The 13,285-nt window shown below is 44.0% G+C and overlaps 2 protein-coding genes across 3 annotated transcripts in view; one reads left to right on the top strand and one right to left on the bottom strand.

Annotated features, from left to right (window-relative positions):
- Positions 1 to 13,285, top strand: part of TTC7A (tetratricopeptide repeat domain 7A) — a 159,296-nt gene that overhangs the window by 129,032 nt on the left and 16,979 nt on the right. For both annotated transcript variants that reach the window (XR_011255693.1, XR_011255692.1), the window contains exon 20: positions 12,610 to 12,702. The gene's annotated coding sequence lies outside the window, so the exon portion shown is untranslated. The remainder of the gene's footprint in view (positions 1 to 12,609; positions 12,703 to 13,285) is intronic.
- Positions 5,878 to 13,285, bottom strand: part of STPG4 (sperm-tail PG-rich repeat containing 4) — a 29,439-nt gene continuing 22,031 nt past the window's right edge. The window contains exon 6 of the mRNA XM_069583389.1: positions 5,878 to 6,315. Within this exon, the coding sequence (XP_069439490.1) occupies positions 6,265 to 6,315 (51 nt within the window). The 3' untranslated portion in view covers positions 5,878 to 6,264. The remainder of the gene's footprint in view (positions 6,316 to 13,285) is intronic.

Genomic DNA, 13,285 nt, shown 5'->3' with positions numbered 1-13,285 from the left:
AGACTTCTGAGAGGGAACTGGACGTTTTGCTGGAACTATTCCAGATAAGTGGGCTGGGCAGTCAGGCCAGGCAATCGAATATGGTCTGTGGTCAAACTCTCCTAAAGAGGAGACAAAATAGAACTTACTAAAACTCAAGAGTTGCTTAGGGCCAAGGTGGGGTTTATTTATTTTAAAAGCCAACTGTGTTATTGAAGAAAAGGCTATGTTCTCGGCCCATTTTGGCTATGGTGCGGGGCTGCTTGGGGAATTGCGCTGAAGCTGTATATGCTCCTGGGCCCGGGGTTTTCTGAAAACACAGCAGAGAACAGGAAGTGATGATATAGTGACACCAGAACCTAGAGCCTCCTGAGCTTGGCTGTGGACTCAGGCATGGTTGGCAAATTCCCACAGAGGGAGACGAGGGCTGCAGTGGTCTGGGCTGAGGCCTGTGCACCTGAGAACTGGAGCCTGTCCTCGGCTCCTGTCCCAGGAGGCCTGCTCCTATCCCCGGCTCTCCCCAAGGCTGCAGAGGTGCTGAGAGAAGGTCAGACAAGCAAGCGACAGCCCAGGGGAGGTGGGCTCACTCTCCCCCCACACCTCAGGACATACTCTCTTTGGGGCACCCCGTCCCTGCAAATGCCAGCGCCCCCAGTGACTTCACGCTAGTGGTCATGGGTCAGAGAGGATGGATTCTGAACCTGAACAGTTGACCTCAGAAGCCCAAACTCCTGCATTCCCATCATCTTCCCCAGTACAGAGTGACGTGCAGCACCACCAAGGCGCGTGGACCTCAGACTCAAGGGATGGATGAGTTCTGATTTTGAAAAGCCCCATTTTCATTTTGATGAAATGCTTGAAAAATTCAGTTCAGTTCAGTCATGTCTGATTCTTTGCGACCCCATGGACTGCAGCACACCAGGCCTCCCTGTCCATCACCAACTCCCAGAGTTTGCTCAAACTCATGTCCATCGAGTCAGAGATGCCATCCAGCCATCTCATCCCCTGTCATCCCCTTCTCCTCCTGCCTTCAATCTTTCCCAGCATCAGGGTATTTTCCAATGAGTCAGTTTTTCACATCAGGTGGCCAAAGTATTGGAATTTCAGCTTCAGTATCAGTCCTTCCAACGAATATACAGGACTGATTTCCTGTAGGATTGACTGGTTTGATCTCCTTGCTGTCCAAGGGACTCACAAGAGTCTTCTCCAACATGACTGTTCAAAAGCATCAACTCTTCAGCACTCAGCTCTCTTTACAGTCCAACTCTCACACCCATACATGACTTGAAAAATTATTCAACAAATTATTTAAACAAAGCTCCTCTTATGTCGTGGTAAGATGCCAATGAATGTCATTCTCACTGATTTCTTAGGTCAGTGTTGTCTGTGCTGAGGTGCACGCAATATTCTTAAATACCCCAAAAATTTTATGTTAGAGAGACAACGGTACCTCTATGTATGGTTAAGGAAAAGGTCTTAATGTCAGACAGGCCTAGATTCAAGTCCTAGTTCTATCATGAATGGCTCGATATGACGCATGGTTCTTACTCCTCACCCATCAAATGAGGTTTTGAGGTTCACCGGGACCCCCAGGGACGGACAGCACCTGCCAGGCTGGCAGCAAGCACCGCTCCACACACCAGTTACTACCACTATTATGAGTCCCTATTATCACCAGCTTGTCACTGCCATCCTTCCCTGCAGTTTGCTATCTCTGCAGGAAGCAGTGAGAATACAAACAAGATTACCAGAGCGGTCAGCCCAGGGTGCACGAGATCAGCTGCCTGCAGAAGCTGCTTTAAATGACAGGATGTTTCAATGGCCAAATGCAAAGGAACAGCTTGGGAATCTAATCAAGTCCTGGCCAGACGTCAAAGGAAGCTGAAGCCCTTATTAGTGCTGTTAATGAGGAAGCTGCCTGTGTGTGGAGTCCAGGAAGGCCAGTGTCTGAACAGGAGGTTCGGGGGCCTGGACCCCGAAAGGCCATCCTTCAGGAAGCTGCCAGCTGCAGTCCTCAGACCTTGAGAACATCCGGCTCTGTCCCCCAGCCCTGATGTCACTGCTACCAAGCATACTCCGCTGTTTTTTGGCCTCCTTCCGAGTTTCCTACAAGGGGAGACGCTCCACGGAGCAGTGGCTCCAGACACCAGCCCCCTCGCTGGACACTTGTAAAGGAATACCACCACCCTCCGGCTTCTCCATCAGTCTCTTGGGATTTTGGTTAGCATGACTCCAACTTCCTGAAGAAGCTCAGCCGCGTGAGCTTGGATGAAAATCTGTTTGGATCGTGATCGTGCCACTAGGGTGTGAGGAGCTGCTGGAGGGAACCACTAGCCTCCAGCTGTCTGTCTGCTTTTAGTCTTTCCGGTGAAAAGTGAAGTCGCTCAGTCGTGTCCAACTCTTTGTGACCCCATGGACACCAGGCTCCTCCGCCCATGGGATTTTCTAGGCAAGAGTACTGGAGTGGGTTGCTATTTCCTTCTCCAGGGAACTTCCCAACCCAGGGATTGAACCCAGGTCTCCCACATTGTAGACAGATGCTTTACCGTCTGAGCTACCAGGAAGTCTTTCTGGTGAGGCCTCCCCAATCTTCCTCCAGAGAAAGACCCAATTAACATCTCAAATCAGGCTACAAACCAGTGAGTCTGGGGAACTTTCAGACTGAGGAACAACAAGGCCACAGGAATGAAAACTTTAAATAATTAAACAAACAACCCAAGCCACTTTCATAAGCTCCATGTTGAGCTTCCGCCATCTTTCTTGGTCTCCTCTAGGCCTCTGACGGAGAAGGCAATGGCACCCCACTCCAGTACTCTTGCCTGGAAAATCCCATGGGCGGAGGAGCTTGGAAAGCTGCAGTCCATGGGGTTGCCAAGAGTCAGACACAACTGAGTGACTTCACTTTCACTCTTCACTTTCATGCATTGGAGAAGGAAATGGCAACCCACTCCAGTGTTCTTGCCTGGAGAATCCCAGGGACGGGGCAGCCTGGTGGGCTGCCGTCTATGGGGTCGCACAGAGTCGGACACGACTGAAGCGACTTAGCAGCAGCAGCAGCAGGCCTCCGAGGCTCTTACACCCTCCCAGAATCTACCTCCGTATATATCTCCATGGACTCGAGCCTCTTTCCTGTCTGTCCTGAGTCCTTGGGGGCAGGGTGATGGGTCAGGACTCAATGGTCTCCTTTGGTTCAAAGATAATGTTTCTGCTGTGACTTTCTGTTCCCAGAAGGCACACACACAGAGCAGGGCAGTTCTGTACGGGCCCACTGCTGGCCTCTATTCGTTAGAGGGGTTTCCCCACAAAGCAGCCAGGACATACTGTTGATGGCTAATCACTGTGCTGGCTGTTCTCAACTGGACTCATAATTCAGCCATGGTCTTTGGGCCTGGAGTCACTTTGAGCCTGAAGCTGGCCGAGGGCTTATCTAGTGAGCTCGATACTCTGCTGCCTTATCGAGCAATCTTAATGTATAAACACTAGAACTGTGGGGCTTCCCAGGTGGTGCCAGTGGTAAAGAACCTGCCTGCCAATGCAGGAGACATAAGAGACGCAGGTTCGATCCCTGGTTTGAGAAGTTCCCCTGGAGGAGGGCATGGCAACCCACTCTAGTATTCACGCCTGGAGAATCCCCTGGACAAACGAGCCTGGTGGACTATAGTCCACAGGGTCACAATAAGTAGGACACAACTAAAGCGACTTAGCACACACACTTGCACACTAGAATTGTATATAACTCTTCTGCCCCCATCCCATTTGCAATGCCCACTCCACCCCCCGCATCAGCCACAAAACCTACAACTATGTCTGTCTTTTAGGACACTTACTGAACAGGCAGGCAAGAATCGAGGTACTCTGGATTGAAAACAAGAAGTTACAGAACTTGCTGAAGGTATTTTCAAGTCATAATGACCTGGTCCTGGGCCTTCATGCTGTAGGAAAGAAAATGTTTTTGTTTCATAAATAGTGATAGCTGATATATTTTGATGCTTTACTTGTCTTTTATGAATAAACATATGAATCAGAGTGATATGGTAGAAAAATCCCTGGATTGGGACATGGAAGATCTTGTTAAGGTCTCCCCTGGCACTAGGCACTGTGGGAATAATACCCGCTTTTCCTGCTTTTCCTGCCTTGTGGATGACTGTGAAGACTGCAGAGGAAATGACATGTGAAAGTCTCCCCGTCCCTGCCTGGATACCCTCCCCTCTCCCAGGCCCCCTGCCCACACCAGCAGGTCTCAGTGCATTCTTGTCCCTCTGCTGATGGTGACTTACTGCTCTGAGCTGTTAGTTTTATAAAACACACTTATTCCTTCACACAAATGCAGCATATGTTCTCTTAGTCCCCCCAAAAAGTATTCCTAGCAATTCACTGCCCTATGTACAATGCCATGAGATTAACATAAGTAGATGGACACAATTTTAAAAAGACAAACAGCTCAGTAGAAAAGTTAGCAAAAGGCAACTCACAGAGAGGAAAGACAGTGAGGAAACCTCAAGTGAGGGGGGCGGAGCTCTAAGGTTATTAATAACAAACTCACTGGAAAAGACCCTGATGCTGGGAAAGACTGAGGGCAGGAGAAGGCGATGACAGAGGATGAGATGGTTGGATGGCATCACCAACTCAATGGACATGGGTTTGGGTGGACTCTGGGAGTTGGTGATGGACAGGGAGGCCTGGCGTGCTGTGATTCAGGGGGTTGCAAAGAGTCGGACATGACTAAGCGACTGAACTGAACTGAAGTTCTAATTAAAAGAACAATGAGATATACTTTTGTGGCGGTCAGGAAAGAAAGAGATAAAGGAAGGAAAAAGGAAGAAGGGAGGGAGAAGCCAAGACCTTCTGCGGGGGTGGGGGCTGGAGCCCAGGGCACGCACAACTTAGCTTGCAGGATCTTGGTTCCCAGAGAAGGGACTGAACCTGCGCCACCGCAGTGAAAGCCCTAAGTCCTAACCTCCAGTTAATTTCCAAGAAACTAAAACTTTATCCACAGTGCGGATACTCTGACATGACTCTGGCAGAACTGTTAATTTGATTAGCCTTTCTGAAGCATAGTTTGCCAAGCTTGAAACAGCTTAAAAACACATATACCTATTCAAAGGGAGAGAAAGAAAAAAGGAGTCTGGTTACTCCTGATTGTTGCCGGAATCTAGAAGACAAATAATGAGTCCTGAGCCCAGATATGGCAGAAAAATGAATACAGCCCAAACACCACAGTAGATAATGTAGACAAAATGTTAACCTTTTTTCCTTTCTAGCAATTCACTTCTTTTCCTCCCTCATTTTCAAATACCAGTGCTATTTGAAAGAAAAAAAAAAAATCTTTCTGGCATGAAGTTTTAGATCTGTCTCTGAATGACGCAGGACCTAGGGGAAGTAGCTGGGGGTGCAGACTGGCCAAGAGCTGGGCATTTTTGAATGGGTGAGTACATGCAAGTTCTATGTGGTATATATATTTGAAGTTTTCACAATACAAAGGTAAAGACAATATCTATTTGTTATTTTGACCCAGCAATTCCATTTTTAGGAATTCTTCCTAAGAAAACAGTTGAGAATGTGTACAAATATTTGGTCACAAAGACATTCCCTACAACCCTGTTTCTAAGAGCTGAAAAATCAGAAATGAAAGAAATGACTAATGACGTGTGCCTGGTTGAATAAATTGTGATTCTTCCATCCAGCCAAACAAGCTGATGAATGTCTATGGACATAAAGTCCACTCTCAAATATCATTAAGTGAATGCTCCCAAATATTGTTAAGTGAACAATACAAGCTTTAAAAAATGTGCATTAAAAAACTAGGAATGGAATGTTCACCGACAGCAGTTTTCTCCAGGTGGTGAGACGCTGAGTAAAACTAATTTTTTTTTTTTTTTGCTTATTGGCTGCTTCTAATTTTTCTATGATGGACTTGAAAGTGTTCTCGAAATAAGAAAAAAAGTTATACTTAATGCATAGATAAATGAATATGGGAATTGGGTAAGTGAAAAAGGGGGTAGGGAAAAAAGATAAAATGAGCAGAAAGATTAGAACAGAAATGTATCCCGTAAGATCCTCGTAACACATGAGACTGAGCCACAGGTTAGCCCAATGGATTTGGCTGAATAAGCACCCAAATGTGGCCCCTCTGCACGATTTAAGAGCAAGGCTTTCAAAACCCTGTTTTCCTTCTGTGGCACAGCAGCACAATTAGGGGTGCCATTCTCAATTATCCGCCAGAAATGAAGTCTGTTATTATCAGCCAAGCACAAGTCTGATAACCAAGGGCTGTGTCTCATCATTTTACAACTCACGGCAGAGAGATGAAACAGCAGTGTCTTCAACCTGATGCATCTGTGGGAAAGAGACCGCTGTCAGGGCAAGGCTTCTTCACTAGAGAAGTCTGAGCCACCATAAGCACACAGGATAGAAAGTCAGGGGAGTCTGGACAGGGATGGTTTGCCCAGAGTCCCCTTGGTTTGGCCATAATAAATGCAAGTTCTCAAGCTGGAATGGCAGCTGGGGCAAAAGATGCTGCTGAGGGTGTCACCACTGACTCCATGCCTTTGACAGCCCATCCATCCATCTGTGGGATGGCTAAGAAACGCTGTGAACACTGCCCTTTCCCCACAAGCCTCATGTGGCTTTCACTTTTAAGCTTCTACGTTGTGAGCTGCTTGAGAGTCCAGGTGCCAGGCCTGGCAAAGCCCTGATATGTGCCCATGCCATCCAGTGGCCTTCCTGCGTGTGCTTGGCCATCTGACTTGGGACAGAAAGAAATTACTGAATGCTATTTCCTCCCCATGTGTCACAGGGGACCTCTTAAGTGGGGAACATTAAGGAAGTTGATGCAGGCCCAAGTTCTAATTCCAGAAGCCACAGGAATCCTGTTCTAAGTGAGAAGTAATGATCAGGCCAGGGTCCTGCAATGGGTGGGAAGCAGCTTCAACAGAGTTCCTGCTTCTGCCCCATCTGAGGACAGTGGGCAGAGTGGAAAGAGCTGAAAGGAGAGAAGAGAGCTTGGTCCAGGATGGCTCTGAATGTGAAGAGAAATGGACATATGGTATGAAGACATACTATGGCCTTGATCTTGAACTTCCTGACTTATTTGGTTCCAGTTCCATGCACCATAATGCTCAGTACCATTGCAGGCATCTGCTAAAGCTTTGCCACCATCACCTCCAACTCTCCAGGGCTGAGAGGATGGGACTGGCTTATGTATACAACACTGCTCAGGAACCGAAAGGTGCCAGGTACCTCTGAAAGGTAGATAAGTGAGGGTAGATGAAGTTATCCCAAGATGTGTACTGAATTAAGTTCTCCAAAAATCTATAAATCCTCTGAGTTTTAGGTGTGTTTCATTATGCTGAATGCTGAATGATGTTCCCTCAAAATTCTTAAGACCTGCGGATTTGGAGTTCACAGTATCTCATAGTGTGACCTTGTCTGGAAATAGGGTCACTCCTGACTGTAGCCACAAAATTATAAGACGCTTGCTCCTTAGAAGGAAAGTGATGACAAACCTATTCACCTTATTAAAAAGCAGAGACATCACTTTGCTGACAAAGGTCCATATAGTCAAAGCTATAGTTTTTCCAGTAGTCATGTACTGATGTGAGAGTTGGACCATAAATAAGGTGAGTGCAGAAGAATTGATGCTTTTGAACTAGGGTGCTGAAGACTCTTGAGAGTCCCTTGGGCAGCAAGGAGATCAAACCAGTCAATCCTAAAGGAAATCAATCCTGAATATTCATTGGAAGGGACTGACGCTGAAGGTGAAGCTCCAATACTTGGGCTACCTGATTCAAAGAGCTGACTCGTTGGAAAAGACCCTGATGCTGGGACAGATTGAAGGCAGGAGGAGAAGGGGGTGACAGAGGATGAAATGGTGGGACGTATCACTGATGCAATGGACATGAGTTTGAACAAACTCAGGGAGGTAGTGAAGGACAGGGAAGCCTGGTGTGCTGTAATCCATGGGGACGCAGAGTTGGACGCAATTTAGAGACTGAACAGCAACAATCAGATATAGTAAGTTAAGATACGGTCATTACAATGGACCCTAATCCAATGCTTCTTGGTGCTGGGAGGTGTCAGTACTTAGTTTTAAGCTATTTTCCTTTTAAAGTCATAAAGCTAAAGGGAACCTAGAAAGAGCACATGGTCTGTCTCTACTGATCCTAGGCACAAACAATTTTCAATGAATCATACTTGAAAAGAGAAAAAGTCAGAGATAAAATAAAATGTATAGCCCCAAATGTCTATATATATATACACACACACACATGCAAAACACAAGAAATACACAACATAGACTGAAATTACTAGACATGGTGGTAAAGATGATCTCACCCAAATTTGGTGGGGTGGATGGTGTGATAACTGGACCACACTGCCCAGAAGAAAAGAGGTGCCCCAGCAAGGAGGGGAGAGGGCACATAGAGGAGCTGGACATGCCTCTGTGGGAATTCAGGAGGAGGCATGTGGCAGGGTGTATCCAACTCAGGAAACTCTAGAATTCTGTAAGAATACGTCTAAAGGTTCAGAGGAGAAAGGAGACAAGTATGCTGGTGGCTAGGGTAGAAGTAAACTTGGCAGGGGCCAAAAGTTATCTGTGTTTGTGAAATTAAGAATTGATAGTACTGGGACTTCCCTGGTGGTCCAGTGGCTAGGACTCTGTACTCCCAATGTAGGGGGCCCAGGTTCAAACCCTGATCTCACGTGCTGCAACTAAGACCCAGCACAGTCCAATAAACAAATGAAAGTAAATTTGAAGAATTGATGGTATCTCTAAAGCTTCATACTTCTTAAAAAGCCCTAGTACATCTGTAGTTATATTTGAAAGGTTATATTTTTCTGTATGCAGGTCAGAAAGCAACAGTCAGGACTGGATATGGAACACAGACTGGTTCCAAATAGGAAAAGGAGTATGTCAAGGCTGTATATCGTCACCCTGCTGATCCCCTGGAGAAGGAAATGGCAACCCACTCCAGGACTCTTGCCTAGAAAATTCCATGGATGGAGGAGCCTGGTGGGCTACAGTCCATGGAGTCGCAAAGAGTCAGACACAACTGAGCAACTTCATTTTCACTTTATTTAACTTATATGCAGAATAGATCATGAGAAACGCTGGGCTGGATGAAGCACAAGCTGGAATCAAGACTGCCGGGAGAAATATCAATAACCTCAGATATGCAGATGACACCACCCTTATGGCAGAAAGTGAAGAAGAACTAAAGAACCTCTTGATGAAAGTGAAAGAGGAGAGTGAAAAAGGTGGATTAAAACTCAACATTCAGAAAACTAAGATCATGGCATCTGGCCCCATCCCTTCATGGCAAGTAAATAGGGAGACAGTGGAAACAGTGGCTGACTTTATTTTTGGGGCTCCAAAATCACTGCAGATGGTGACTGCAACCATGAAATTAAAAGATGCTTACTCCTTGGAAGGAAAGTTATGACCAATCTAGACAGCATATTAAAAAGCAGAGACATTACCCTGCCAACAAAGGTCTGTATAGTCAAAGTTATGGTTTTTCCAGTAGTTGTGTATGGATGTGAGAGTTGGATCATAAAGAAGTCTGAGCGCTGAAGAATTGATGCTTTTGAACTGTGGTATTGGAGAAGACTCTGGAGAGTCCCTTGGACTGCAAGGAGATCCAACCTAAAGGAGAGCTCCATCCTAAAGGAGATTAATCCTGAGTGTTCATTGGAAGGACTGATGTTGAAGCTGAAACTCCAATACTTTGGCCACCTGATGTGAAGAGCTGACTCATTTGAAAAGACCCTGATGCTGGGAAAGACTGAAGCCAGGAGAAGAAGGGGACAACAGAGGATGAGATGGTTGGATGGTATCACCGACTCAATGGACACGAGTTTAGGTAAACTCCAGGAGTTGGTGATGGACAGGGTGACCTGGCGTGCTGCGGTCCATGGGCTTGCAAAGAGTCGGACACAACTGAGCGACTGAACTGAACTGAATTGATTTTTCCAAAAATGTTACCTACAAGTGAACTCTTTGAGAACACTGACACTGGGGCCTGTTTTAATCATCTTAACTTTCAGATTCCATTCAAACAGACATCTATTTGGCTTTTTTTCAATGTGACCATGTTTACTAATTATTTTTCTGCTCCTCACGGGATTTTAAGCTGAGTTTTTAATCAAATTAATTCCTTAATTACAGAAATAACTGAAATGGGTCAGCATTCTTTCATAATGCTAGTACTTTTTTTAAAAAGGTTTCTTGATGTGGACGATTTTTAAGTCTTTATGGAGTCTGTAACAGTATTGTTTCTGTTTTATGTTTTAGTGTTTTGGCTGTGAAGCATGTGGGACTTTAGCTCCCCAAAAAGGGATCAAACCCCCACCCCCTGTATTGGAAGGCGAAGTGCTAACCACTGGGCCACCAGGGAAGTCCCCATAATGTTAGTTTTAATGCAGAAGAGTATGCCGTGAATCTGCTCTCCCCTCTTCAAACTTCTGTCAAATGCGACTAAGACAGATAAATCACATAACACTCATTTGTGTCTGGACAGACTCTTTCCTGTTTATCTGATCTTTTCCTATTCTTTATAGGCTTGTCAGGTTTTAAGAAATACAGAAACATTTTGAATACTTCTGACATCAAATAAAAGAAACCCATTTTTTTCATTTGACATTGTAAGATTTTATTTCTACTGCCAGGAAAGATGCGTATCTCTCATTTTTCATTTTATATGCAACTGTGAGAAATAATTGAAAAGAATCTGCTCAGCAAATCACTGTTGGAAGTCCCAAATCATATGAATGACCGAGTCCTAATTAAGTAGCAGTAATGGCATTATCTTTATTAAAGTAACAAAATATATTTATGTTGACCATTTCCATGGCTCCTTTCTTCAAACTATTTTTCTGACTTTTAAAAATTGTATTTTGAAAGATTATAATAGCAATGCAAAAGAGAGAAAGGAAGCAAACACCCACCCTTAATCACAACATCTCAGCATAGCCACTAAATGCATTTTGCTGCATTTCCTGTTTTTAATAACATAACTTTTCTTACATGACTTTCATCATGATAGATATACCAAACTGCAACCTGCATTTTTTCATTATGCATGAGATCAGGGATCTCCCCTGCTCCACACCCGTTCCTTGGAAAAATCGCCTTCCATGAAACTGGTCCTTGATGCCAAAAAGGCTGGAGATTGCTAAGTTAGTTCATAAACATTTCTGGTGCTATTTTATAATGTTAACAGTAATTATTTTAATGGCTGTAAAATATTCCTCTGTGTAGATATGTAATATTCTTTTAAAATTATTTCCTTCTCCTAGCTATGAAATTGTTGCTATCTCATCATCTTGCTATTATAAACAATCCCTTGTTATTCTTTGCATAGATGAATATTATTGTAAATAAATTATTACTTTAGGAGAGTTTTCAAACAATGAAATTAATTGGCTGAAAGATATAAACAGTTTTGGTGGCTCAATACTTTGGTGGCTTTGCAAGGGGTTGTCTTCTGTATACTTCCACCAGCAAGAGACTAGAAAAGCACTGATGCTATGGTTCATAGATACTGGGGAAAACAGACTTGGAAAAACAAAATCTTCCTTACTCCTCCTTACCTTAATGGGAGTATTAAATAAAGTCATCAGTATTCCCTATATGTTCAAAGAAGTTGTGCAGAATATCTGCCATCCTTAACGCCCAAACTGTGAAATGCATTCAGGAGGGAACAAAGTTCATGCAATTTTTCTGCAGGTCAAGAATTAAAGGGACGGATGAGGGGAGGAGAAACTGCAAATGGCAAGTTCTACTTTGTCTGCTTTGCTTGGGTAAGAATGCCTATGATTTGTTGCAGTTTGTTTTCTACTCTTGGAAAAAATCCTGGGGACCTCCCTGGTAGTCCAATGGTTAAGACTTCATGCTTCCAATGCAAGGGGTGCAGATTCAATCACTAGTTGGGGAAATAAAGATCTCACATGCCTGCCATGCAGCCAAGAAAAAAAAAACTTGCTATGAGGGAACTGTGTGTTTGCATTGGATCTCGGGATCTGCAGGACTTGGTCATGATTATCATGGTGCTAAAAGGAAACGGTGACTGGTACAAGTTTCCAAATACAATTTTTTTGTGTGAGTACAAAAGGGCCCTTTTTACTTTTGGTAGAACATAGCTTCTGGTGTCTATTGCAAAATGCTCACGCAAACATTCCCCTCAGTCTTTCCTCCACACAAAGCAATTCTACTGATCCAGGTGGCAAAGAGTCAAACATGGCTGAGCATGCATGCATCCGCCCCAGCCATAATCAATTATTATTATTATTTCATCAATAACTGAAGTATCCAATAAGTATACAACCTTATATTGGTAATCTAAAGATTAGAAACCATCTTCCAACAGGGTTCCAAATCCCTTTGCCAACCGCCTCTCCTGAGAGGCACCTACACCTCTGGGACAACGTGTAAATTCATCTACGGAATTCCTGACATAAACGAAAAGGCTGTGTGTTTTAACAAGTGCTAATGGCTTGTCCACATGGAGGGGCTTTCAGGCACATACGATCCTAAAGTATTTTAAAATTCAAAGTAACTGTACTTTTTACAGCTAAAAAATGGCATAGTGATCCGCCACATTTTCACATGGTTTTTCATTCTTTTGATAGGCTGCCCGTGGGGATTCTAGGTATAAATGATTGACACATTTCAACGAGCTGGTTTTCACAGATGATGGAATGAAAGGAGGAGGAGATATACTTGTAAGTATCCACCTTTTATAATTTGCCTTATTCTCTAAAGGGTTTAAAGTGACTCAGTGAATGTCTGTATGTCGTCATGCTGTTTTGCACCTGATCTGCAGGTCAGATTTCTGGTGACTGTAGGTTTCATGTGTACCAATGGTGAGGCAACCTGTCCTAAGTCAAGAGGGCTCAAGTGACACTGTGATCTTACACATAATACATTTTCAAAGAGTGATACATTTGTTTAAAAAAAAATGCCCCCCAAAACTGAAGAGAATTACAAGTGACATTATATCTCTGGAGGGAATTTTTTAAATTTTTAAGGGAGAAATGGAAAAGGAAAGGATACAAAGATGTCATTTGTTGATTCAGCACATTTTTGAAGCACTGTACTAGGGGCTGGGGGCATCAGTGAATAAGACAGCCCCTTCTTTCATGGAACTTACGTTCCAGAAGGTAATTACAAACTCTCTGATCTGATGATATAAACATTTTACATTTTAAACTTGTGTAAATATGAAAACACAAAAGTAAAAGCTAAAATTCCTGAAAAACTTCAGCAAATGCAAGCATTACTATTTCTTCACCATAGAGTGTATAC

Source organism: Ovis canadensis, chromosome 3, assembly GCF_042477335.2.
Source record: "Ovis canadensis isolate MfBH-ARS-UI-01 breed Bighorn chromosome 3, ARS-UI_OviCan_v2, whole genome shotgun sequence".
NCBI lineage: Eukaryota > Metazoa > Chordata > Mammalia > Artiodactyla > Bovidae > Ovis > Ovis canadensis.
This window is presented reverse-complemented; position numbering and strand designations above follow the sequence as displayed.